This window comes from Neodiprion fabricii, chromosome 2 (genome assembly GCF_021155785.1).
Source record: "Neodiprion fabricii isolate iyNeoFabr1 chromosome 2, iyNeoFabr1.1, whole genome shotgun sequence".
NCBI classification, from domain to species: Eukaryota; Metazoa; Arthropoda; class Insecta; order Hymenoptera; family Diprionidae; genus Neodiprion; species Neodiprion fabricii.
This window is the reverse complement of record NC_060240.1, coordinates 32,864,009-32,889,404: the sequence shown is the minus strand read 5'-3', so window position 1 is coordinate 32,889,404 and position 25,396 is coordinate 32,864,009. Positions and strand designations below refer to the sequence as shown.

Sequence of the window (25,396 nt, the reverse complement as noted above, 5' to 3'; positions counted from 1 at the left end):
CTCTTGCAGACAATTCTCACAACGCCATCTACTGTAAATGTTTTACATCGTCGCCTACTGCGTCAGAGAGAAACCTAGCTGCGTGCACTATTGCCACTACGTATTATTTTAACACCCTCTGTAATTTTAGTAAAATACCAATAATGTCACTCATCTTATCAGCGTTACGTGGAACGAATGCAATGTTTCGTACTAGTTATACTAATAAGGTAACATAGTTGATCCGTTTTCAAATATTATGTTCGCCGGCATAATGTATAACCTATAAATTTTTTAGAAACTTTCGTTAATCAATGTTTAGACTCTAACATCACGGTGTCTTTCGAGCTCAACTGTACTAAGCGACACAGAGGCAACCCCTGATAAGTCTGAGAAACCTAGAGACCCGGCTAAGGATAGATCTGTAAAACACACGTACGAAACGAGCATCAGATACCTCGCCAGCGAAGGTGAATTTATTTTACACATGTTCTAAAGAAATGTAAATAGCCATGACCAATTGTATAGCTCTACCCTTTCTCTGCCCTTGGGATGATTCGGGAAATTGAACTCCTGTGTGGTTTTTCTAGCATATCGCACCACCTACGGAACCAATCCTGTGTGGAAACAATATAGAAGGAACCACAAGGGAGCAATACCGCCAAGAAAGACAAGAAAAACTTGCATTGTAGGTGATCCATGTTTAGTTTTTATAATAAATAATAATAATATCCATAGTACCGGATCTCCACAATTTTCAATTTGTTCACAGAGATACCAGCAAATTTCAACAGGAAACCCCTGCCCAATTTGTAGAGATGAATATCTCGTTTTAGATCACAGGAACACAGAGTTGCTGAAACAGTTCATTTCCGAACACAACGGTGCCATTCTAAGTTATTCGTAAGTAATCATCAATGAGTAAAAGTAATGGTTGCTCCTTGTATCAGCCATAAAATACACTCCCTGTGCACCCAATGAACGTTTGTGTTACTCTAAAATTCTAATTTCAGGAAAACTGGACTTTGCCAAAAAAAGCATCAGGAGTTACTTGTAGCTATTGCAAGAGCAAAAAACTATGGAACTATAACATATGATGTACCTTTTAGACAATACGATTACTCTGAATGGTACAAGCCAGAACCTAATGCCTAAACTAGTTCGTTTCATGCTCTGAAAACTTAGGAAAATCTGATTGATAATATTCAGTAATAAATGAACCCATGAATAATATGGACTCAACTTTTATTATAATTGGAGGTGGAATTGCCGGGGTATCATGTGCTGAAGGCTTGGCTTTTTTAGCTCCAGAAGAAAAGGTAGTGTTAATCACTGCTAGTTCACTTATTAAAGCTGTAACTAATATTGTGCCGATTAGTCAAAACTTGACACAATTTGACGTTGAAGAACGTAATATAGTAACTTTAACTGAAATGCACCCGTCTGTCTCTGTTGTACATGATTTGGTTGTAAGAGTGGATAATGAAAATAAATTGGTCGAAACCAAATCAGGACAAGTAATACGATACAAAAAATTATGCTTGTGTACCGGAGCAAGTCCCAAACTTATAACTGAAAATAGTCCTCATGTAATTGGCATAAGGGACACAGAGTCTGTGGAAAAGTTTTCCTCAAGAATTAAAAATGCCAAAAGAATTGTAGTCGTCGGTAATGGTGGAATAGCCACTGAAATAGTTCACGAAATACGAGGAGTTGAAATTATTTGGGTAATAAAAGATAAACATATTTCTGCTACCTTTGTAGACCCTGGCGCAGCTGAATTCTTCCAAAACAAGTTAATTCAGAGAAATGATAAGTCCGAATGTGATAGAGTTGTGAAGCGAATGAAATATACTGTTTCAGAAGGTCAAGTAACTAAAGGAGGCGCTGCTTTAGGCCCTGACTGGCATAGTAGTTGTAACGTCAAAGGAACTTCTGTAGCTTCAAGCAAAGTACAAGTTGAATATGAATGCGAAATTATTGGAGTATCAAGCGAACAACAAGATAATGAAGAATGGCCAATTTATGCAGAACTTACCAATGGTAAAATTATAGGTTGCGATTTCATTGTATCTGCAACAGGCGTTGTTCCAAATTCTACCCTTAACGGGTTAGAAGAACTAAATAAAGGGGGAGATGGTGGTATTTTAGTGGATTCGAAGCTACAGACTTCTGAAAAAGATTTATTTGCTGCTGGAGATGTTTGTACTGTAAACTGGAATCTAGCAGAACATTGGTTTCAAATGAGACTCTGGACTCAAGCTTTGCAAATGGGTCGTTATGCCGCTAAATCTATGGCCTGTGATTTAAGGGGTGAAGATTTTTTCCAAGACTTTTGTTTTGAACTTTTCACGCATGTGACAAAATTTTTTGGGTTCAAAGTTGTGTTACTAGGGCTTTACAATGGGCAAAAATTGAATGGCAGTTACGAAATATTATTACGAATGACAAAGAATGTAGAGTACATAAAGTTAATATTGAAAGACGGTAAATTGAAGGGGGCTGTTCTCATCGGAGAAACCGACTTGGAAGAAATGTGCGAAAACTTGATCTTGAACCAACTCGATTTGACTATTTATGGAGAAGACTTATTAAACCCTGATATAGACGTGGAAGATTATTTTGATTAAGCTGAACATTAAATTGAGTGTGTGAAATTTTTTTTGTGTGCACGAAGCAAAGAAACTTTGAATAATTGAATGTATTTTCCCTTTCTTCAATTAAACTAAAAATTAAGCGAACATATACACCAGATACATTACAAAATCAGTCGAGTTCAATTGGATGTAAAATTTGCAATTATTTGTTAGTGTATTTGATAAAAAAGGAGAAAATGCGATCTGATTATTTTATAGGTTTCTCTGCTTCATTGTATACATAAAACACATCGGAACTTTTTTATACCAAGATCTAATTGCACATTTAATCATAATTACTTTGGTTCTTATTTTACAGCGAATTTATTAGAAATGTAGAAAAATCGCTTACAAATATATTATTCTGTACTCTTAAAAAAACATTCTCTTAGACATCAACACTGACTAATATGATATGTTAACAACATTTATGGCACTGGATGTTATAAAATACAATGAATTTTTTCACTATGCCACACTTCTCGCGCTTGTCTTTAATTAGGAATAATATAGTAATTAATCATTACGTAATGTAAGTATTAAATAATCACAGCTCAGTGCGAATTTTGTTTTTGATGTTGTATTAAAAAAAAAATAAATCAGAAATGACTCATAGCGCTGATGTTATTTCAATCGTGTAATGCTATCTTGACCCCAAAATTTTCGAAACCTATGTCAATACGTTAATGTTAATATTTATTTTTACTTTATATCATGGAAATATATCACACTTGTACACATGTACTTGAATATATAAAATCCTCGGTTAATTTAGCAACACTAAAATCTTAGTTTTATAATAACAGTCAATCTCACTACTGAGCTTCTTCAGAGGCATTGTGTCATACAATAAAATCTTCATCGTACATATTCTTTTTTTTTTTTAAGTAGTGAACATGTCTACTGATAAATACTGAGTATGAAGTTTTATCGGCAGGTTCGCTAAACTTCAACGTCTTTTGTGGGTGATTGTTTTTTTTTTAGACATATCCGGGGTATTTCTCACCTCGCAATAACCGACATTACCGCTTCTGTTGGTCAACGCTTCAAATTTCATTCTTGTAGCCGCCACACTCTAAGTAAGAATTGTTCAATTAGATAAATTGTACCTCAATCAAAGTCAAATCTTACTGATTTTGATGTAATGCCGCTGCGAAGGAATGGACACGTATTTTTCAAATTGGACTTGGATGGCGACATATTCTCATCTGGGAAATATTTGCGTTCCAGGTCATATTCCGCTTTCATGATACCAGGGTTCTCAATTACCGTATTATTTTCGCTTGCGTTTGAAGCGTTACTTTCATTGTTGCGACTACTTGTCAAGGTTTCTTTAATGCTGATAATAATATCTTGTACTTTTTCGATAGATTTCGTTACTTCGTCACTTATTTCTTGAATTTCTTGCTGGTTACAGAGATTACCAAGATTTTTTGCTGCTTTCTCCATCTGTCTAATGTATTTCCTAACATGGTCATAATATTTCTTCTTGGTAGGATGTAACATCAGATTGTCCATTGTTACCTCAGCTGTCGAAGCATCCATAGATATTTGATGTATACTCTCATTTAGGTGTTCTGTTATCTGCACAAATATATAATCTTAATAAATAATACACTTCGTTGTAGTGAAACGCAACAAATTGTTATATTAGTATATTTGATTAGCAAATAACTTGTTTCGTATGTTATGCAAAGAATGTCAATCAACTTCTAGTCAATTTCAACTGGGGGCGTAGCTCAGATGGTAGAGCGCTCGCTTAGCATGTGAGAGGTACCGGGATCGATACCCGGCGCCTCCAAAATAAATTTTTATTGAATAAAAGTTATTTAATTCTTAGCATTAATGAAGACAAAATGAAATCCAAAAATACTCTACTGCTTCTTCATCATTGAGCAATAATATCATTCCATATTGGCGTAGTTTTCCTACTCTTATCTTGATTCCCATTGATCCATTTATCTCCTCTCCCCCCCTCCCCGTCCATTCGTATTATGTAACACTTGGCCTTTCACGGCTTTACAGTTATAAGTTTGAGAAAGTATGTTTGCTGCATACCACAGCGTGGATGAAAAATAGCTTGAAATTTTTTAAATTTTTTAAATGCTTAAACAAACTGTAGAAGCGAAATATGCAAGACTGTGTAACGACAGAACTTCAGTTTAAATCCTCAGCGTATCGATGAGGACTTGATCGACAATTCGCAAAAATTGTAGCCACATTGCTCAGGCATCGAATCGGCGACCTGAGATTCAATCTCTGTTTGGCTACACCGGGGCAAGATTTTCTGCAGTTTTCCTTGTCCCTGGTACGGATGCAAGTTTTTCTATTGCACATTTTAAGACGACTGTGGAAGCATAACCATAGTCACTAATCAATCCTTTCCCTTACTCAACACACGCCTAACGGCTCTTGACAACGTGCCCTATTGGGTATGGCGGGTGTTAGTCGTGATTATTAGTATTATTATTAGTATAATTGCTTTCAATAATATATCTATATTGCTTCAGTGATTGGTAATATTTCAAAACGAAAATTAAAAAAAAATGGGCTCGTCCGGGATTTGAACCCGGGACCTCTCGCACCCTAAGCGAGAATCATACCCCTAGACCAACGAGCCACTTGTATGTGTGTTGTGCATGTGTATTCATAAAACACTAATGAAAAATGTTGCTGTGAAAATTTAATGAACTAATGAAATTAGCGTAATATTGAACACGTTTCACTTACATAATTAATTCCAACTTCTCTACACCTTTCAGAAGCCTCCTTGACTAGCAATTGCATTTCTCGAAGACTGACTGTCCTCGAGTTTGTTTCTTCACTATCAATATTCATATTCAATGCCATTTCCACATCTGCTGTCGTTTCGTTCAATATATCTTCCAATTCTTGCAGAAAATTCGACCGATATGGAGAAATGTTGAATTTTTCTTCCTCAGATTGTATTTGACGGATTCTGTTATTTGTTTCAACTTCTGAAGCGAGTAGCTCCTTCTCTAATTCAAGCTCGTGTTTTCTACGATTAACCTCTGCTAGCGCTTTTTTTTGTTGTTCTAAACTCGATCCTAACATTTGAAGCTGTTCTTCATACGTAGACTTTTGTGAACCAAGCTGCATTTCGACTTCACGTTTTGCATTTTCCAACTCTTTGATCACCTTTTGTTTAGACTCTTCAAGTTCGGCTCTTAATCTATACGCAGAAACAAAATGTGGTATATTCTTCTTTCGAGAGTGAACAATTGATATCTTTTAGAGGTTGCTTACTTTTCTTGTTGAATTTTAAGAATTTCTTGGTGTGCGAATTCAAAGTCAACTGGCTGTGCGGAGATTTGTCCTCTGCCTTGTTCGTCAAGTGGATTACACACTCGAAAGTAATGATTTCCTCCAATAACAAGTCGATCCCCATTTTTTAAATATACTTTGCCAGTTACTACCTAAACCGGACCAGAATTTTAAATTACATGCTCTTCAATCGCTGTTATTGAAAAAAAAATTATAAGGCAAATACTTTTCTATTACCTGTCCATTCACGTATGTATCGCCCTCCATTTCAGGTGAAAGCGTCAATTTTCCGTTATTGTTTTCAATTGTACTACAAGAGAAACAAGAATTAATAATAATCTGCGAATTATTCACGATTCCTTTACACCCAAAACCAATTTTTTTGTTAACAATGAGCGGGATTAGTTACAAGTCAGCCAGCATGCATGACGAATGGTAGTACAGGGAATCTGGAAATTGTTCTCACCACATTCAAAAGGAGTTTAGAACACACACGCATTAATTGTTCTCAGATAGTACTGTTACTTGCAAAATCAGTTTTTATATACGGATCTATAAGTAAAAAACAAAATATTTGATTCTATGCCAACTAACGGCTAAATAACATTCAAAAGTAATTCGATGCAGTCTCTGCAGACAGAATGCACGTGTTTACCAAATTGCTGTGGTAAGTCAAATAAAAAAAATAATAATAATAAAAAAAAAAGAAATATCAATACAAATAAACAGTGAATCAGTAATCAAACCAAAGACTCAGGATTTCGAAGTCAACCACAAGTAACATATACCTATAAATGTGTTTTTGCATTTAAACGTTGAACAACGATAACATCATAAACGAACGAAAATTGTTACGAAATTTATTTACCTTGAATAAGAGATTCGTTAATTACACACAACTTCTACTAACTGCGTTTAAGATACGGGATGATAAGATCAAATAATTCTAGGGCAATAAGAAAAATGGGTCAAGTCGTAGAAACAGTTTGGATGGAAAAATTATTTGCGATATCACAAGACACCTTTTTCTTTTTCTTCCATCAGACAAAATAATCCTTTTGTAATTAATCTACACTGTAAGTAATCGAATCAATCAAAATAATGACAAAGATGGCAAACTCTGAAGAAGAAAAAAACAGAAACACCACATCCACCATGTGCTTAGAATCCTCGAAAGGTTTTCAGCGACTAACCAGTGCCGTTGTCCGACCAGTGGTCCATCCAGAACAATATCCGGCTGATAGGAGGAGGCTAACTCGACGTTTCGCCTTCCTATGCGTACAGAGCCAGATGGAAGAAGATACAAAAGTGTACCAGACAAGATAGGATCAGCAGCTAAATTAACTAGACAGGGTTGCATCGATTTTTCCTTAAAATCAATCTCCAACGCGATGCCGCAGCGTCTTAGGTGCGTCAACTCCGTATTTTTCTTCTCTTCCGCGTCCCGCAGCTTCTCTGACCAAGATCTGTAAATACACGCCGCTACCTATGAAGTTGTGAAATTTTTTTTACCCCCAAACATTTTCCGCCATAACAATCCATCAACTCATTAACGGTTTTTATCCAGTCAGAGTAAGAAATGCGATCTGGAGCTAGATTCCTATCGCCAGCTGAAATACTTTCATTATCAGCCTCAACATTCGTTTAAAAAAATATATGAATTTGTCACCAATTAATCTGCGCCTTGAAATCTTATCAGCGATACTAGCCAACGACGAAGAGAAGAAAATAATTGAACAACATCGAATAAAAATTATTTTAGTAAACGCTCCCTACTTCTGCGAGAGGCAGAGCTGTTTTTCGGTTTTCTTTAGCTGTTCCCTCAATATTTCGATTTCCCTCTCTTTCATCCGTATATCGTCTTCCGTTTCGGCCGCCCCGGATCCGCCGTCGAGGAGAATTCTACGTGGAAGTCCTCCCAGGTGTCGTTCGTAACCTTCCCGGATCCCACGCAGCCGCGCTACTTCCGCTTTCAGTTCCCTAAGAGCATAACGTCATCCTTTATAGTTTATACAACGTACAGCCTAAATGATTGCTGCTACATCGACTACTCGAGATATTTCAATTCGATACACATGCGTATTTACACACTTTTATCACGTATGCATTACACGAATGCACAGGTTGCAATTGCAGATGCGCGATAATAAGGTACATTTGTTGCGAAACGTCAGATGATGGATAATGATGGATAATAATATACAATAAAGACATGAAGTTAGCACAAGATATGCGATTAGTTCGAAACTCAATTATTTGTAGTCGTACAGGTAAAATATAGAAATAAATCAATGTTACTCTACCGAATCAATCTTTCGTGGGAATCTTCGTTAACTCTGACACGATTAACAATCGCCCTAGCCTGACAAGCGTAACGTAGTGTCGCCAATGTTTCCTCGAGATGAACGCTGGCCGGTGAGACAGTTCCCAGCATTGCTGTTCGAGAATTACCACCAAGACTTTCCTGAGAAAGGATAACGTAAGATCGATTGATTCATACCGCATTTCGTAGACGTAGCTCGTAATATAATAACAATTATATCTATATTATAAGCTCAGTCACGATGAGAAATGTATAAACACGTGCTCATTGTTGTACCTAATAGGCATCTACACACGTTAATTTGTTTTTTGTCACAAGGTTGCCAGTGGGACAGGTAAAGCAAATGTTAGCGATCAATAAATCGCATAAGATGGATTGGCGTCTCGATGATAACGCAGACGACAAAATACCTGATTGTCGTGTGTGTACAATATACGTATGTATGACGGTATAATGAATATATATATATATATATATCGGCAAAAGTTACGGCGCAATTTGATGCCCCCCGGTGACTGTACCGAATAAAATTGATTTTGCGAGATACGATTCGTCGACACGGCGATTCGTCTTGCACGACTAGAAGAATCCAATTGTTCTCTCCTTTCGTAGAGTCCGTCGGAAAAATACGCAATTTTTTTTTTCAACCATGCTTCACTAACGAACTTCAAGGTTCGAGCTTCGTCGCTATCGAAATACACACGTACATACATTATGTTATACGCACATATTGATAAGAAATACAACGTCAACGGTACAGGATAGCGATAATGTCAGAAATGTTTATAATAAAAAAAAAAAAATTAAACTATCGGAACGTAGAAGAGAGGTGATTATTATTCAATGGCGTACTAAATAACCATGCAAACGAAACGGTCGGCGCAACGCTATTTTGACGGATATTAATCTGTCGGACCGTGGTCGGCACGTTTCTTCCTTCGTTAATAGCGTCGCGACGTCGCGCAATTATTTCTATAGGTTTAAAAAGGACGTGGTATACATGAGTATGTATGTAAAAATCACAAAACGCCGGGAGAAATCGCTGCTCCCCACGGCGATACGGCCTTGCTTCTTTGCATTACAAATACGTTACACATACGTATTATACGTACATATAGGTATAATACATGCGTTGTTCCACAGTCTATTTATAAGATGTAGCGTGGGCGTTACGTCCTGCCATACTATGGCGAATAAATGTATTTTCAATACATTAATACTAGGTCTGAGTAAATTAACAATATGTGAACAATTCACGTATATTTCAGACATCGCTATACTTCGTCTTGGCTGGACGAAAAATTCATCAGCGTTACAGTTTTTCGAATCCTTTGAAAACGTATTCGTGGAACACGCACGCTCCGTCTCGTACACACCTACGGTAATTCTTGAAATCGTGATAAACAATTACACTTGTATCGCAATATGAAAATAAAAGAAAGAATGATGGAATCCAATGTAGAATTATCATCTGTACTGTATTTGGAAAACTGATGTACATATAGTATAACGTAAGGTATGTACACATATTGTATACGTATAACGACTCAAATAAGCAGAAAGCTTGGCAAAATCGGTTACCCACATAATGAGCATTGTCGCGCGGTTGTGAGATGTCCGGTATGAATATCATGCTAACGTTACAAACAAAGGAAACTGAAAGTTTTGCACTCGAGAGAGGGCGAGTGCGCGGAAATAACACGCAAGACTTTAATAAAAAAAAAAAAACCTGTTCGCCAGGATTTGCCCTCATTTCGTTTCGAGACGAATAATATTGAGTCGTAACGTAGTCTGTATAACTTAAATCATCGATGAGCAACACGTGCACTTTCAGCCAGCTCCATAGAAAACAAATTCCTAGCGGTTCGAGGCGCGACGTTGTAACGAATGAATGAATGAAAATAAAGAAAATAAAAGAAAAAATAAAAAGAAAGAAAAATAAAAACTTCTCCCTTATAGGCGGTGATTCAGGACACGGTTCAGTTCCAGCTGCCTGACTCGCTCGGCTTGCTCATCGCCCCTGCGGATACGCATTTAAATGGTGAAAAATTCGTCGCAACTTACGTAGAATTTACGCAGCCGGGTTAGTACGCGTGCACCGGGTGTAACGTGTTTGGTATCAGATGTACGCTCTATTAGTCACGTGCGACGCCCGCCAGCACATCGCGCGCCCATTGGCTGGGACGCAAGGAATGGTCGAAGAGGGGCGCGTGCTGTGAAATGGGAACGAAAGGACGCATCGGTTTGCCGCGAACGTTGATGCATGGTCAGTACGACGCTAGACGGAGTCACGTTAACGGATCGGACCGCGCAACCGAGCATCGTCGAAGAGGATAAATTACGATCAAATTGCCGCTTCGTTTTCGCTTACGATCTAGAGAAAATAAGAGAAGGAAGGACGAGGAGATTGATTTTGAGACACCGGCATAGCCGAAGCGAAACATCTTTCGTAAACAAAATCGCATCGAAAGTTGTTTATCCGGAGGGTGAATATTCTGCTTCGGTTCTCGCTTTTTCGCAACTCGCGTGTGAGAGGATCGAGACGAATATAGATACGGAACGAAGGAATGCGGCGAAGAAATCACGAGTAGCGAATCATCGGTATCTGGCTCTTGGAGAGGGATTCGGAACTGGGAAGTCAGAAGTATTTCGAAACGGAAGAATAAGGATAATAACTTACACTTGTCAGAATGGATCTTGTATACATGCCGGAAGCCCTCAGCTACGGCTCGTTAAGACATCCGCAATATCGGGACTATGAACAACCGTGGAACAAGGACTACTTCAATTACGGTACGTTCTTTTGACGAGACGTTATTTCGTCGGATTTGGCTAGTGACGCTAACCGACCGGCATTGAACGTTAACCTGTTACACACACACACACACACACACACACACGTGCGCACGATTTTTTAATGCAAATGCGCAGTAGTTAAACTGCGTTGACCCGAGGAGCGTTAAAATATGTTAATTCTTGAATATTAATCGTTAAATCTATTCACGTTCACTTGTACCGTTCGTTTTTTTTCAATTCACACAAATGTCTATACATGTATACAAACAAGTTAGCGACGGGGATGTTGTTTACTCGCTATAATACCGATAAGAAATATATGGAAAAATTGATCAGGTATTAAAAAAAAAGTTGTAAAATGTTCAATGTATGTATACGTATACATTGCATAAAATTATATATGACGTTCGTTAATCCCGTACTGCAACTCTGATCACTTTCGCTAACAATTACTGTCTCTGTAATAATAACTACCTAAAATCAACGAAATACGACAGCAGAGGTCCGACATATTTTATACCGTTTTTTTTTTATCATTTTCAACGTTTGTCTAATATCGTAAAATTTGCACTACCACAAATACTCCATACGCGTAGTGTCGAATTGCCTAACCCCAATTTAGAGAAGTAAAACATAATTTAAGCTGATTGTTACGTAGGAGTTTGACAACCGAATTTTTCCGCACGTGATATTAGACGATGTAGGCATATAACGTGTGTCTAAGATACCCAGTTACTGTAAATTACAGATGTCAAGAGAATTTGACACAAGGCTGAAGTTATTAACGTTATCGTAACGGAACACTGTGAAAAAATCATTATTTTCTTATTGTCACAATGAATTTTAAGAAACTAAGATTACAAAATATGAGTATGTATTGTTTCATTACGATTCACAGAATTTCAAACTGTTCCAAAATGGTGAAATAACGGGTTTTCCTCAGCATGAACCGTTGCGATAGGGTTACCAACTTCAAGATAACAGTTTGTCCACACTCGCCCATTAAGGGGTTGTCTTTACTGTCGCAAGCGAAGGAAAAAAAATTGTACAGTGCTATATTTTATTTTCTTATTCTTGGTCCGTACCCAACCGGTAATAACAAAAAAAGAAATTCCTTTTTGTTTTTTGCTCGTTTGTTTATTTTTATGATTGTTTTTATTTTCCGCAAATTTCGCGCTTGTCCAAGGAACACGATTTATTCTTCCCGCGAAATGAAATAACAAGCATGAAGCCGCGATAATCGCATGTGTGATATTACAAATATAGAAATCAATGCAGTGCATCGCGTTGAGTCTTGCCATGCTCTGCAGATAAAACACAAACATCATCACGTGCGTCTTGTCACGCGAGTGTACTTACATGTAGGTATATAATCGTCGAGTTTACCAGTAGCGCACTTCGAAGTTGATAGCAGATGCATATACATAGTATACGTAAACCATTGTTCGAAGAGAGTATTGAACCCATGAAATGTGTTACTTTGAAGAGGATGTATACAACAGGATGTAAGGTATTAACGTATATAGATACGCGGTCATTCGAAATCAATTTGGTAAGAAAGTTACGACTTTGGATTATACAGGTTCGCTTTTAAAACGGCAGGGATAGCAATATTGATTACGAAAAAAAAGAAACGAAAATCATGATAATAACAAAAACACATGAAAAATATTCGGTTTCTAATCAAACACGCATTTTATGCTCAAGAATGAGCAAACCTTCGCGATGCGCTAAAGATATAAATAACTTCACCTGGGTAGCTTGTAAGAGCAGTAAAAAAAAAAAAAACCGACAGGCTAATATACACTGCGTTTCTCTGCTTTTTCTTCTTCTCTTGTCCGTTCAACATTGAATTTTTGTAAATAGAAATCGAATTTTGACGTAAAGAACCGTTGCCACGTCATTAGCACATAAAAAACGAAAGAACAAGCAGTCAAAAATGCCGTCGGAGTTATTATAGTCTTGTTATTGTTTATCCATGGTGTGGGTGTCGCTTAGTCGATCGAGTGATATTCGTGTACATATAATAAATACAGGTAGATATATAACTTGCAGATACGAAAAATTCATTTGTTATCGTGGGAGACAAGGAAATCTCCTTAAATTTAATTAGTAACCGTTATAAGGCCGACAGCTTAACGGCTTAAAAGACATGTCATCGGAATCAACTGATATGAGAAATTTATTAGGTCTACAGTATAGCCGATGATCGATGAACCGATTTGAATCTGTCGGATGCTAAAGCGAGAAAGCAGCGGTGGAAAGTTTTAAAAATTCGAACGTGAATAAAATTAACAGTAGCCAATGAAGTAACATGTACACGACGAAAACGCCAAATGATAACTAAATCAGTTGAAAACAAGTATCATTTAGTAATATACGTGCAGTGTCTGTAGATACACTGTTTATAAAACGTATTCTGACCAATTTAGAAATATCTTATTAACATGGTTATCGTCCAGCCATGTATCAACGCCGGATTCCGGTCTGACTGGTTTGATAAAACGCTAATGACAAACCGCTAACACTTGTATAAATCGTGACCAATGGCGAAAAAGTGGCAAGGTCTGAAAAATCGACACCTGACAATGTTCATACGGTCTGGAATAAAAATAAAAATAAAAATCTTCGAGGCCGAAGTTGATTTATTTAAACGCAACCGTACGAGTAAGAAAGAGAAAGAGGCAAGGGCTCGGCTCGCCAGGGCCGAGGGCAGACGACTTTGGAGGAAACTGCCTACGTGCCTAGCTGCACGTCTCGGAGTTTCAGATAACGGAGATGAATTTACGGAATAGGATAGGCCACGTTAATTCTGTGTCGTAAACGACAGTTTAACACCTTGTCACTGTCCAATAACCCTGTGAGCACCGGAAACGTGTATTACGAAGACGTAGGACGTTAGGACACAAGAGGGTTATCTCATCTTGTTTGCATCCTCCTCGCACGCAACGCCCAAAAGAAACTAGGCCACTTACTGTCGATCGAAATACACGTGCGAGCATGCTACGAGCTATTATTGTATGGATGTACCTACGTTGTTATACGCACTTGTAATACCGGCTAGTTAACCGCACTAAAGGAACTTGAAACTACACGCCGGTGTGAAAATTGCTACCAAACAGAAGAAACTTTAATTCTATTAAAATAAAGAAGAATAATGTTGACATGATAATCGCATCATTCCTACAAAATTTCTTGCTATTCGTATTCGACCAAACAGGATAAATTTTGGAGATATCTTCTATTTCAAAGAAATTCTATACATGTTTATATACCAGAACCGTAATCTACGTGTCGAAAAATACACAGATCCCAATTTTGGCGCTTGTCAGATCAAGTTAGGATTCATGTGCTACACACGGAGTAAATATTTGTTGAATTTATCGAATACAGGGAAAGACATTTTTTTTTCATCATCTAAAATAATTTAATTTAATTCAACAAAATTGATGTTAACGATAATTTGGATTATCGAGTGAACCCAAATTTATCTGAACCCACGAAATATTTCTATCACCATATTTGATGAATGAAACTTTGTTTTCATCCATAACGCGTAGTTTTTTTCTGAAATTTTTCACAACAATCTGCGATCTGACAGGGAATTACCCAACGTTGTCTTATCGCATTGCGTCGACGTCACGAATAGAACATATTGCCGCACACATATAGGCATATACGTAGATACACTTTACAACAGTATTATTTAATGTTTGTTTACTCGGCGTTATTCTTTTTATACTTTTTTTTTTTTAGTTCGTTTATTTTCTTATTTCTCTTTCCATCGATATGCGCCTTATGCCGTGAATAATCGTATCATTGTCGTCAAATTTGCGCACACATTCACCGATACCTTACGTCCCGACCTTGATCTTATATAATACATTATTTTGCAGGCTAATCGTAAAGCGTATTGCACATACGATATGTGTGTGTTTATAAGTATACTACAATGTTCGGGTCAGGAATAAAAACATGCAACAATTTCTTTGTACGCGCATTAAATACAAGTCGCCTTTTTCCACTGAGGCGTGACTTTTGCACTCGGGAAACAAAAAGTAAGATACAGACAAAAAAAAAAAAAAAAGAAAAAAGGAACGCGGGCGGGAATGTGATCGGCCATTATTCATACGTGAGGAACGATAACAATGATATTGAATTAAAAAGAAAAGAAGAACTTAATATTTTTAACGGAAACAGGGGGGCAACGAACATTTCCGTATCTCGTATATACGATAGAAATCACTCATAGATATATGCGAAGTGCGAGATTACATTTTCGTTTGCCTCTTACTCACATACGCATACAATTGAATCACAAGTCAAGTTGTGTGCGCAGAATGTTAATAAAATAACGATAAAGCTCGTGTTGCCGCAGATGGTCGAAGACACAATCTAATCACGATATCTTACATGTAAATGTCAATAAATATATTTTTATCACTGACGGAGAAAGAAAAATTATCTAAGACGATCGCGTTTCGGTATACACATACTATGTGTCTGTGAGTCTCTGTAAGAATATAATCGTCAATCGTAAGATCTGCAGTGATTCGCAATTGACTGAAAATAAACGTTCAGACGAAGAACGAATGATGTCGCGTCGCGACGCTGCCAGTACCTATATATGTAGGTTCACATATTTTCTGGTCACGTTTCTGGATCAAGGGTAAGTTGTCTCGAATTCGAACGTAATAGAATAGTGTCGTTAGTTTACACTTACATTGCTACCGATAAGAACAGCTTGGCGTAGATTTACACGGTACAAAAATGTATCTACTATTCAAATTTGACATACCCCGGGCGCAACGGTGCGCAAGAACGTTGTTAAAACATTGTAATTGTTGTTTCTATTTCCACTCGCATACACTGTAGCTGCATTTACATGTATATACATATAGATTATAAGCTATAAATAATGAGATAAAAACAGATCCGCCCTACCTACTGCTTGTATCAAATATATATGCGACGCAAGTATGGCGGTCAAACATACATGTGCGTAGTTGCATGTAATTTGTAATCCATGTATCCGTATGAACGACAAGCCATTGAAAGGGGAGACGCTGTGGTTTTGCATCGCAGCGCGGGGTTCGAAAGGAGAGGGGAAAAGGAAAAACCGTCACGTAGCCACATGAGAAATTAGAAACGCGCAATATTATCAGTATAGATATATCATTCCATCATCTGGGACATGTTTATAATCCCGATGAACAAAAAAAATAAATACTGATCATTCATTTCGCGGGTATGATTAATATGGTATAATCTATAACGTGCCACGTATGTGAGCTTGGCTGCAACAAAATGTCACGTAGGTATAATCACCTTGACTCTACTGATACAGCGTATACTAAAAGAATCGTAATTAACTGTACAAACGGTGGAAGTTCTATGCTTCGAATTCTGAACGCGCGAGGTGACTGATCTCATTACCTCGCCGACTAATATTACTTCACATTCCGATTGATATTGTTTCACGGTTCCGTATATTCATGAGCGGCGCTTTCTATAAGACAACCTTAACAGGTTTGTTGTTCTTCGTTGGAGTAGGGATATCGCTTTATTTTTCCCCCCGAAGTTATAACGAGCCGTCAATATTGACCAATTATTTACTGTTTTAATGTAGAAATAAAAGACGTGTCTCTACGAAGTTTCCAAGTTTTCATTCGCCAAGGCAATTAAATTCTCACTCAGCGTGAAACCACATGGGTATTATGAGAGGTGAACTGCTGCACCACGATCGCGACGCGACGTGTTGATGCTGCTGCTGTTGCAGCGACAGCGAATTCCTTTCACGCTTCAGAAACTTGTTTCAATCCTGGTCGAGCTAAATATAAACTACGCATATTGGATGACGACGGTTAAACTAGTAGCTACGTCGATGATATTAGCTGTACAGTATTTTGATTTTGTTTACGTATACCTTTATACGCCGTATAAATGATATAAATTCCGATTTGACATCGAGGTTGAGACCACGCTCCATAAAGCTTCGGTAAACTTGTGTTTGCGGTTAAATCGCGTGTATAATTGAAAATTGATGAGCCAAATGTGCGTGTAAACATTGTTTGTTTTGATTTCAGGGAAGTCAACAACCAAGGCGAAGAACCAGCAACGTCAGCAGCTACAAAAATCCACGTCTAAGGTCCCTTGCTCACTCTGCAAAGAAAACAAACGGCGCACCCTGGCTGCTTACATCCGTGGTAAAGCACGGAATAATTCTTGCAGCGAGATACATGAGGAGATTGAAGAAGATGAGATAAGGGAGGAGGAAGAGGAGGAGGAGGATGTACCGAGGTGCGGAGATGACGAGGAGTCACAAGAGAAAACTGTGGAAAAGACGAAAGGCGAAGCAAAGACATCGCGAAGGAGGTCCGACGAAAATATCGGCGAATCGGCAAACGGCAACTAAATTTAATACATAGCAATTAATATTATATTTAAGAAAAATGAACGAGCGAATGAATGGATAAATGAAGAATGAACGAAGAAAGGAGAGAGACTATTGTAAGACGAAGAATGAATTACGCCACTGAGGAAACTCTATATGTTGACGTAAATAGTAGCGTATCTATTTGTCCGAATGTTAAACATTGCAGGATGCGATTCGTGCGGGATTTGCAGGTACTTTTTCCCTGTATTTAAGGGAAATTACTCAGTCTTCAATACTCACGAATGATTTTAAGAGGTAGAGAAAGAATCGAATGTCATTTGAATGAAAAATTCAATTGTATATACTTGGTGGGCTTTTGTTGTTTGTTTTATTGATATTTTTTTTTTTTCTGTGGGCTAAGAAATCGTTCCGATAACGAGTATAATATCTACTGAAGTACCTGGTTATTGGTGGTGCTTATCGCGTTTTGTCTTAGTGTTAAGATGATTTTTATTGACTAGCTACTTGAGCATAAGTTTGCATGTAAAATGTATATACATATTTATTGGCTTCCTCAAGTCTGCTATTACCCGTTGAATTCATATTCATACTCGTATAATTAAATACTCTTGTTTTTGCAATAAAATTTCATACCCGTACAAGGGTCGTTTTATTTCGTAGAATAATTTCGCAGTCAAGTAAAGTGAAGTAAAAAATGTGAGGAGTGTTAAATATTTGATTTCATTCCTCAGATTTGAAAAAAATGTATCAAAACATTTCGTATGATAAAACAGAAGTAAACTAGGTTATTATTCTTACACTCAAAACTATAGGGGAAAAATTTTGTTTGGTCGAAGTAAAAAGGCAAAGTGAGAAAATCTATACTACATTGTCTAACTTGGTTTTTTATATTGGACTAATAAAAAATTATTGAACGGAATTCTTCCACACTCCCTGAAAAAAAGTTTGAAAGTATTCCCCGGATTGTTGATTGAAATTTGCCGAGTGACGTATTGTACGAGGTTCATTACTGCCGTTTTCTTCGTTAAACGCAAATACAGATATTCCTAACTACTTTTACGACTTGTTAAGAATTGATGTAATCATTATAAGACTGATTGTGAGGTTGTGTGAAAGTAAAAAACCAGTTTTTATGTATATTAGAAACGTTGCTGCTGCCGCTACTGACACTTCGCCTAAGTAAAATTCTGTAAACCAGTCAAAAACTAAACTTATCCTTTACCATGTCACATGGGATCTTTCGTGTCGCGTGATTTCTTGTTATGTGTATATTTTGTGATCTACAAAGCACGCGACTTTTTCCCAAATAAGTAATTGAGTGAAACAACTATTGGACCTTTACCTGGACGCCTCAAAGGACATGTTTGTGAATTTTTTCAGAATATTTCGAGAACTTAAAATAAAATAAGGGTAAGAAGCAGAACACGATATGTGACAGAACGTATAATGAAAACCATGTGACAGGGTAAGGGGTATGTGAATGCAACTAAATAACTAAGTTTTATATATATTAAAAAAAATAAATAAATAAAATAAAATTTAAAAAATGCGAAAAATGAATTCTTTTTCTCGGGTTATGTGCAAGTATTTATTTATAGGTATACGTATTACACTATACACATAGTAAGAATGCATACATAGTGTACGGTAAATTCATGTATAATTATTTGTTTAGGGGGCTACGTACGAATGCGTGCGTGAAAAAAGAGCATCTTTTATGAGATATTACTTGCAAAGTAGAAATAATGAAAAAGAAACCATATTACGCAAGACGTAAGTCGAGAGTGTATATTTCCCGTCACAGGTGAAAGCGAGATATTATATGAGCCTGACAACGCGTTTGTAGTTCAGCAGAATAAGAAAATCGTGCAAAAAAAAAATTCAACGTACAGAAAAAAAAATCCCATACACATGTATACAACTATCTTATTTGTTAATCGGTTAAAAAAAAGGTGTTTGATATTATAAATGTATCCTTACATTAACCCAGCAAGTCCGTGCAGCATAATAAATATATATATTACTTTCGCAATAAAATTTATTTTCCTATAATTTTTCTATGCAGTATACTTAAATGCTTCGAAATAATAAACGACTCAACATCACACCCCAATATCTCCAAATAACATTGTCAAGATTGAGATTCAACGAGAAGCAGGACACTGTTATAATTTTAATTTATAATCATTGGAATATTCTTCATTGTAATGACCAGTGAAGCGGACGACTACTGCAGCTACGCAATTGAACGTGATGCGGGAATTAAGCGTAGGTACAAAGTGATGAACAGGTAAACGTTCAGATATGCTATGCTGCCTTATTTGCGTACGACAGATGAACTAGAATTTTCGACTCTCCTTTATCGCAGACATCGCGGACATACAGATAGATAGCAGAGAAAAAAAAACAAGAGAAAGAAAAATAGGTCAAATACTTAATGATAATTGATGAACAAATATTTTACAGAATCGTACAGAGTTTTGTCGCCACTTTTCTCCCGCCTATTTTAACGTCTCAAGCGCCATTCAATCGATCGATAACCTTATGGTACAGATCTCAGGGTTAACGAGAATTACTGCTTAAAAAGCAGATAAAAGTTGTGAAGGGGGGAAAAAAATACAAGAATAAACGACCCCGAATAAATTTCTCAAGGATTGTGAATTTCGTTCCTTTTTCTTTTACGACATAGCATCACTGGGTCCATTTCGGGTTTATTATTTGATGAGCTGTTAACTAAACCCGACGTCGCATGGTTCTCGACGCAAAATAATTGCATAGGTCGGCCGCAGCAATGATTTGTTAATAATTCAAATCTACATAATTCGCGTACCGGGTATGAATTCTTGGTCATTATTAGTTCACGTATGTGTGCGGTTCTTGCTAAAGTGCGATTCGACCTCGTCCGTCTAATAGAGTAATGACATTTTATGAATAGTCTACGAACATGAATTGATTCATAATTGGCTAACGACGGTATCTCTTAAACTGACTGTAACTCCGTACCGGAGTGCAGCCACGCCCTGATAATATTCAATACCTAATAATAAGAATAAGAATAAAGAAAATGCGTTCATGTGAACAATTGAATTTAGTATTAACGGAGAAAAACCACGCGAAGGGATGAATGTGCAAATAGTTGAAAGAAATGAACGATTGATGGAAGGATTCGGAAACAATGAGAAAGAGTGAACCGCAAAAGTTGTGCGTAATTGCTGTTATTATTGATTGTCAAGAGACTATGGAAATTTACGGAAAATGTATTAAATATCTGAAAGCAGCGACGCAATTACAGGGTTGACGTGACGTCATCACTCGACATACACGAGCCGTGCGTTGCGCACGGCACTAATATTCAATTCTACAATTGCGCGCGTCACTATTTTGTCCGCGTTACACGATGCGGATATTTTAACGAGCCATGGTTGGTGCGTATTAACATGAAACACTATTGAAAATCCCTTTCCAGCCATCCCGGTACCTTTTTTGAGGACTCGAGCAAATAATAATGCAACGAATGAAGCGATAACAGTGCTTTATCGACGTTATTCGAGACGATCGGCTACCGCAACGCAGCTTGTAACATTGCCTCATTCCCGGTTGGTGGTGCCGTGTGCAAAAGCCTGAGCCGGCATTATTTCTATAAAGTCGAATGCGGAGCGATACGAGCAAAGTTTCGCTTCACGAATCCGGCCGGAGACAAGCTTGAGGAAAGTGACGTAAGGAGGGAATAAAACCCGTCGATAAAAATGGTCTGGCCAACGCTCAAGAGTAAAACACTCGGTCATCTGGCGGAGAAAAACGAAGGTACGAGACACAGCTCCATATGTGATATATCGTAGCACCCATAATGTTCGGGATTGTTCTTATTTTTATTTTCATGCTTGTGTAATAACTAGGTTTTTGTCTCGATTTTTTTTTTTCTTTCCTCTATTTATATGTTAAAGAAACTTAAAACGACTACTCGGTGCAATTTATTTAATCTATTCGTTCGTACACATAGACATAAACTGCGTCGTTCCTATTGCAGACACTACAAATGCTACCAAATTAAGAAGTGGGTGTCTGAAGTGTGGAAATCGGTGCAAGAAATGCGGCCCTGACTGCAAATGCACTATTAGAAGAGTTTACATTCGGGCACCAATGTTTAACTACTATACCGACTTGATGCACTAATGAATTACTCTACAAATTCTCCGACAAAACATCGGTGGATCAATTTTACGGAAAAATTCGTTTCTTCTTCTTCGAAAGATCTGGATTTTGTCCAACCGGGGCAATGAAATAGTCACAAAATAATACGACGCGTTGCCAAAATTATCTGGAAATATTTGCACAGACTGCGTTATGGTCGTTATGTTCAAATTTTTCCTTAATTTTATTTATTTTAGAATATTCTGTCATTGCGATGCGCGCGGTTGCTATACTTTTAGGTTTTAACTTATTATTAATTAAGTATGAATGGAGTGGCTGGAGTTACTTACACATTTCTTGACTTGTATAAATAATTCAACTTATAAATGGGACCTGGATCAGTGTACTTCGTTTACTACAGATTTTATAAATTTACGGATTAGTAATACTCTAGGGTATTAAGTTCACCCAATGCAGGGCTTGAGATATTTTGTTCTAACTATATATTATTTAATCGTAGATTGAATGAGGAATTATCTCTTTGTTGAAGGATAAAAAAAAATGTGTTTCAAGTGTTTCAAGCGTTTCAAACGATTACATCAACAATTAACCTTTTACAAAGATATGATCAAATGTCTCTGCCTGTTTTAACTAGAGTACCTAGTAGGCCGATAATATCAACTTTTTTTTACGAATTTCTGTGTTAATCATATCTATTGACAACCTGTCGAGGATGAGCTCTATAAGTGTTTCAAGTGTTTCTATTGGTTAGTAAATCCTCGATGGTTTCTCAATACTATTCACTTATGTAATAAACTCTGTAATACCAATTGTTGGTCGAAATATAAAGTTTTGTATCTTTTGCTATATCAATAAATTTTTCACAGTACAGAAGCAAACAATAATAAGGATTTATCACTCACCCTCAACAGCCACGTCAGTACGGATTCTCTGTAAGGCACAAAACCTCGTTTCCTGTTGTTCGTGCTCTCAGCCAAAGATGCAATCACCTTTCCCAGGGTTAGGAGCGACTTGTTAATAGAAACTCCTTCCTATAAATTTGATCCAGCAATTATTTGATTATGTAATGATGGTCGAATAAACTTTTTTAATTAAGAGTACAACAAAAAAGATTATAAACGATAGGAGGAAAAATTGGTTCAAGTACAGTAATCAAACAGAAAATAATGAACAAGTTGTTCACAAATTGAAAAAAAAAAATTGCAATGCCGTATGTAATCGTAACTAAAGCAAAAGCCTGTTCAGATAATAAATTAAGGAAAATATCTTTATCAAAATACATATTCATCAAAATGTGAATTGTTGGAAATATTACGTATATATTAGATAATTTTTTGAAGGTGCCCCAAGACATTCGTCAATCAAGTGATAAAACTTGGCATATCAAACGATTTCGCGACTCTTTAAAAACATATTAAATATCTATGGGGTCATTCATTGTTTATCACTTGTAGGATATTTAGGAGTGTGTGTGACACCTATTTCGATCTGAAGTTAATGTACTGCTACCTACCTCTTGAGCAAAAGCAATTTATTTGGGTTTCAGGGAGGATCAAGCATTGTTACTCATACCAACAGATTTTGCATTAGCAGTAAGAAATAAATGACGGCGAATTTCAGGCTTACGCGCAATCTATCTCCACTGGCACACGTCTGACTTAGGCGCTCGCTCCCAGCCAGATCTACAAGATTAATTTTACTCCGACGACTCGGCTCCGCCGGCTGATTGCCAGAGGGAACATCTACTTGCGTCTGAGTTAGAATCACACTGAAGATACTGTGGGACCTCGAACTCTTTTCATTCATCCCTGTCGCAGCTGTAGCTCTTTGAGAATTACCAACCTTCAGCCAGCCCTGAAAAAATTATGGACAAAAGTTGTGAAAGAGAAGTAAGTAGATTGGCAAGTTTGAAATAGATTGTTGTCATTTACATTTTTTTTAAATTCTCTTTCAAACAACCAACCTGCAGATCTTCGTAACTGTTGACACCGTGCTGACTCAGATCTACGACATAGGGCCCAAACACTGGATGTTCCCTGACTTTCAAAGGTGCGCGTTTCCCCCCACTGGTATTGACGCCAAGGAGGTCGTGAATCTTCTCGTTGTATATTTCAAAATAGCTAATTTCTACCGTAGTTACAACTTTGGAGTTCCTCATTGATCGGCAAAATATTTCATGACAAAATCTCGGTATTATACCAGCTTCAGAGCCCAGCCCTGACCCGCACGTCTCTGTACCCATCATACTGTAACTTTTCCCAGATCCAGTTTGCCCATAGGCAAACAGACATGCATTGTAACCCTCAAACGCATTCTCTACCAGTGGTAGAACCATGTTCTTGAACACCACCTCTTGGGTGGCATGCTGTGGCGTGCAGGAATCGGCGTAAGATACAAAACAATGATCATACATAAATGTATGCCTGGAAGATTCGCACTCCACAGTTATGTTTTGACCATTAGCTTCGACGATTGCTGTTATTCGCTGGTCGTTCAGTTCCCTGTAAAGCCAAGTAATCCAGTTCTACAGTAGTTACTTGACGAAAGATTGTTAGAAATACTTACTTGAAATTCAAAGGCCTGACCCTGACTCCAACAGTTAGATTACTCTGTTCTCCTTCGCACATTGTCTGCTCATCAGCACCCAGGTCCTGTCGGGTTCTTGGGGTTTCCATTTGAACGAGGTTAAAGCAATCTGGAGTCGCGGCTGGAGGATTATGATTACTGAAGTAACGTTTTACAGGTGTTTTACTTGTTATGGAGAATATGTTTGTTTTGGATCCTCGTTCATTAGCGGTAACTCTTTTGGGTGTGCAAAAATGTGTGACAGGAGTTCTGTCTGCAGATAATCTCGGATTTGATGCGATTCTCATTGGAGTTTTAAGCCTCTCTTCAGAAGACGATTTGGCAGACAGTGATGGCTCCTCTTTTTGCAGCATTGTTACAGATTTCGAACGAATGAGATTTGATTTGAATCGTGAATTGCTTGATGTTCTAATGTGAAAGACACAATCATCTGTTGTCTCAGGGCTTTCGAAGAACTTTCTGTGAACAATAATGTCAGGTCACTTAGACAATCCTTGTGACTGAGAACGATAAATATTGATTGATCTATTACCGAAAACTTACTTTTTAACTGGAGGTGCATTTTCTTTATTAAAATTAATAGGCTCACTCGAGAAAATAGCATTCAAAGATCGTGTGCTCGAAGTATTTCCACCTCTATGCGACATGATGAAAATAATTTTGTACAAAAGTATTTAGACCACATGCAGGGAAGGTTTCTCACTTTCAGCAACGTTTACCGTCTCCAATGACGTTTAATGTTGTACTTTTATGCTGACAAATAGAATATTTAACACATGCAACTACAATATAAATAAAAACCGTTGACAAAACTCGGTTGTGCAGGGTGTCGGGATAACAATAGAATGGTTTTCACACAAAACTCGATCGATCAAAGGTGAAGTTCACTACCATTCAATATACGTACGATTTTTACAGCCTAAATACCTTTTTCCCAACGTAAATACGGTATTTTTTTAACGTTATTTATTGTTTTTAACGCCCCAAATACATTACAAACAGACGCTTTCGCTTTCAGGCCGACAAGTTTAATCTTATTGGCTCACTAAAGTCGGGGGTTATTTCCTAAAAGCAATGCGACTCACTTGTAATTTCTTCACATACGTGAAAGCTCGTAGAGATCTCCGCCTCACTTTGCAGGCGCTTAAGCCGGATTGACGTCACCGCTTTCGACGAATGACAACTCCGGCAAACTCCGGCAGCTGTGTAAATTCTGGCCAATAAAAGTGCACAAGCCACGTT

At 37.4% G+C, this 25,396-nt stretch overlaps 4 protein-coding genes, 1 long non-coding RNA gene and 2 other non-coding genes across 9 annotated transcripts; 5 read left to right on the top strand and 2 right to left on the bottom strand.

Annotated features, from left to right (window-relative positions):
- The first annotated feature begins 45 nt into the window (after positions 1 to 45).
- LOC124176800 (28S ribosomal protein S18b, mitochondrial) lies at positions 46 to 1,212 on the top strand. Its single transcript, XM_046558504.1, has 5 exons — positions 46 to 209; positions 302 to 449; positions 570 to 667; positions 752 to 882; positions 993 to 1,212. The coding sequence occupies exons 1-5, from the start codon at positions 144 to 146 to the stop codon at positions 1,132 to 1,134; spliced, it is 585 nt and encodes a 194-aa protein (XP_046414460.1). The 5' UTR covers positions 46 to 143; the 3' UTR covers positions 1,135 to 1,212.
- LOC124176792 (pyridine nucleotide-disulfide oxidoreductase domain-containing protein 1) lies at positions 1,203 to 2,705 on the top strand. The gene has a single exon (XM_046558491.1). It carries the CDS (start codon positions 1,203 to 1,205, stop codon positions 2,607 to 2,609), a length of 1,407 nt encoding a protein of 468 aa, XP_046414447.1. The 3' UTR covers positions 2,610 to 2,705.
- Positions 2,614 to 25,366, bottom strand: LOC124176787 (kinesin-like protein KIF14). Of its 3 annotated transcripts, XM_046558480.1 has the most exons (13): positions 25,240 to 25,357; positions 24,698 to 24,907; positions 24,134 to 24,613; positions 23,532 to 24,069; positions 23,195 to 23,422; positions 22,471 to 22,599; positions 8,204 to 8,364; positions 7,677 to 7,880; positions 7,094 to 7,366; positions 6,138 to 6,210; positions 5,883 to 6,052; positions 5,346 to 5,808; positions 2,614 to 4,199 (listed from the first exon to the last, which is right to left on the bottom strand). In XM_046558480.1, the coding sequence occupies exons 2-13, from the start codon at positions 24,799 to 24,801 to the stop codon at positions 3,726 to 3,728; spliced, it is 3,297 nt and encodes a 1,098-aa protein (XP_046414436.1). In that variant the 5' UTR covers positions 24,802 to 24,907; positions 25,240 to 25,357; the 3' UTR covers positions 2,614 to 3,725. The 3 variants fall into 3 exon arrangements, with proteins under 3 accessions (XP_046414436.1, XP_046414437.1, XP_046414438.1); XM_046558481.1 differs by lacking the exon at positions 24,698 to 24,907 and having other exon boundaries at positions 25,240 to 25,366; XM_046558482.1 differs by lacking the exons at positions 7,094 to 7,366; positions 25,240 to 25,357 and having other exon boundaries at positions 24,698 to 25,173.
- Trnaa-agc lies at positions 4,344 to 4,416 on the top strand. Its single transcript has one exon. It is a non-coding gene; the product is annotated as a tRNA-Ala (tRNA).
- Positions 5,164 to 5,235, bottom strand: Trnap-agg. Its single transcript has one exon. It is a non-coding gene; the product is annotated as a tRNA-Pro (tRNA).
- LOC124176802 lies at positions 10,474 to 18,956 on the top strand. Its single transcript, XM_046558507.1, has 2 exons — positions 10,474 to 11,016; positions 17,106 to 18,956. The coding sequence occupies exons 1-2, from the start codon at positions 10,914 to 10,916 to the stop codon at positions 17,432 to 17,434; spliced, it is 432 nt and encodes a 143-aa protein (XP_046414463.1). The 5' UTR covers positions 10,474 to 10,913; the 3' UTR covers positions 17,435 to 18,956.
- LOC124176804 lies at positions 19,821 to 22,424 on the top strand. Its single transcript, XR_006869467.1, has 2 exons — positions 19,821 to 21,220; positions 21,444 to 22,424. It is a non-coding gene; the product is annotated as an uncharacterized LOC124176804 (long non-coding RNA).
- Positions 25,367 to 25,396: the final 30 nt, after the last annotated feature.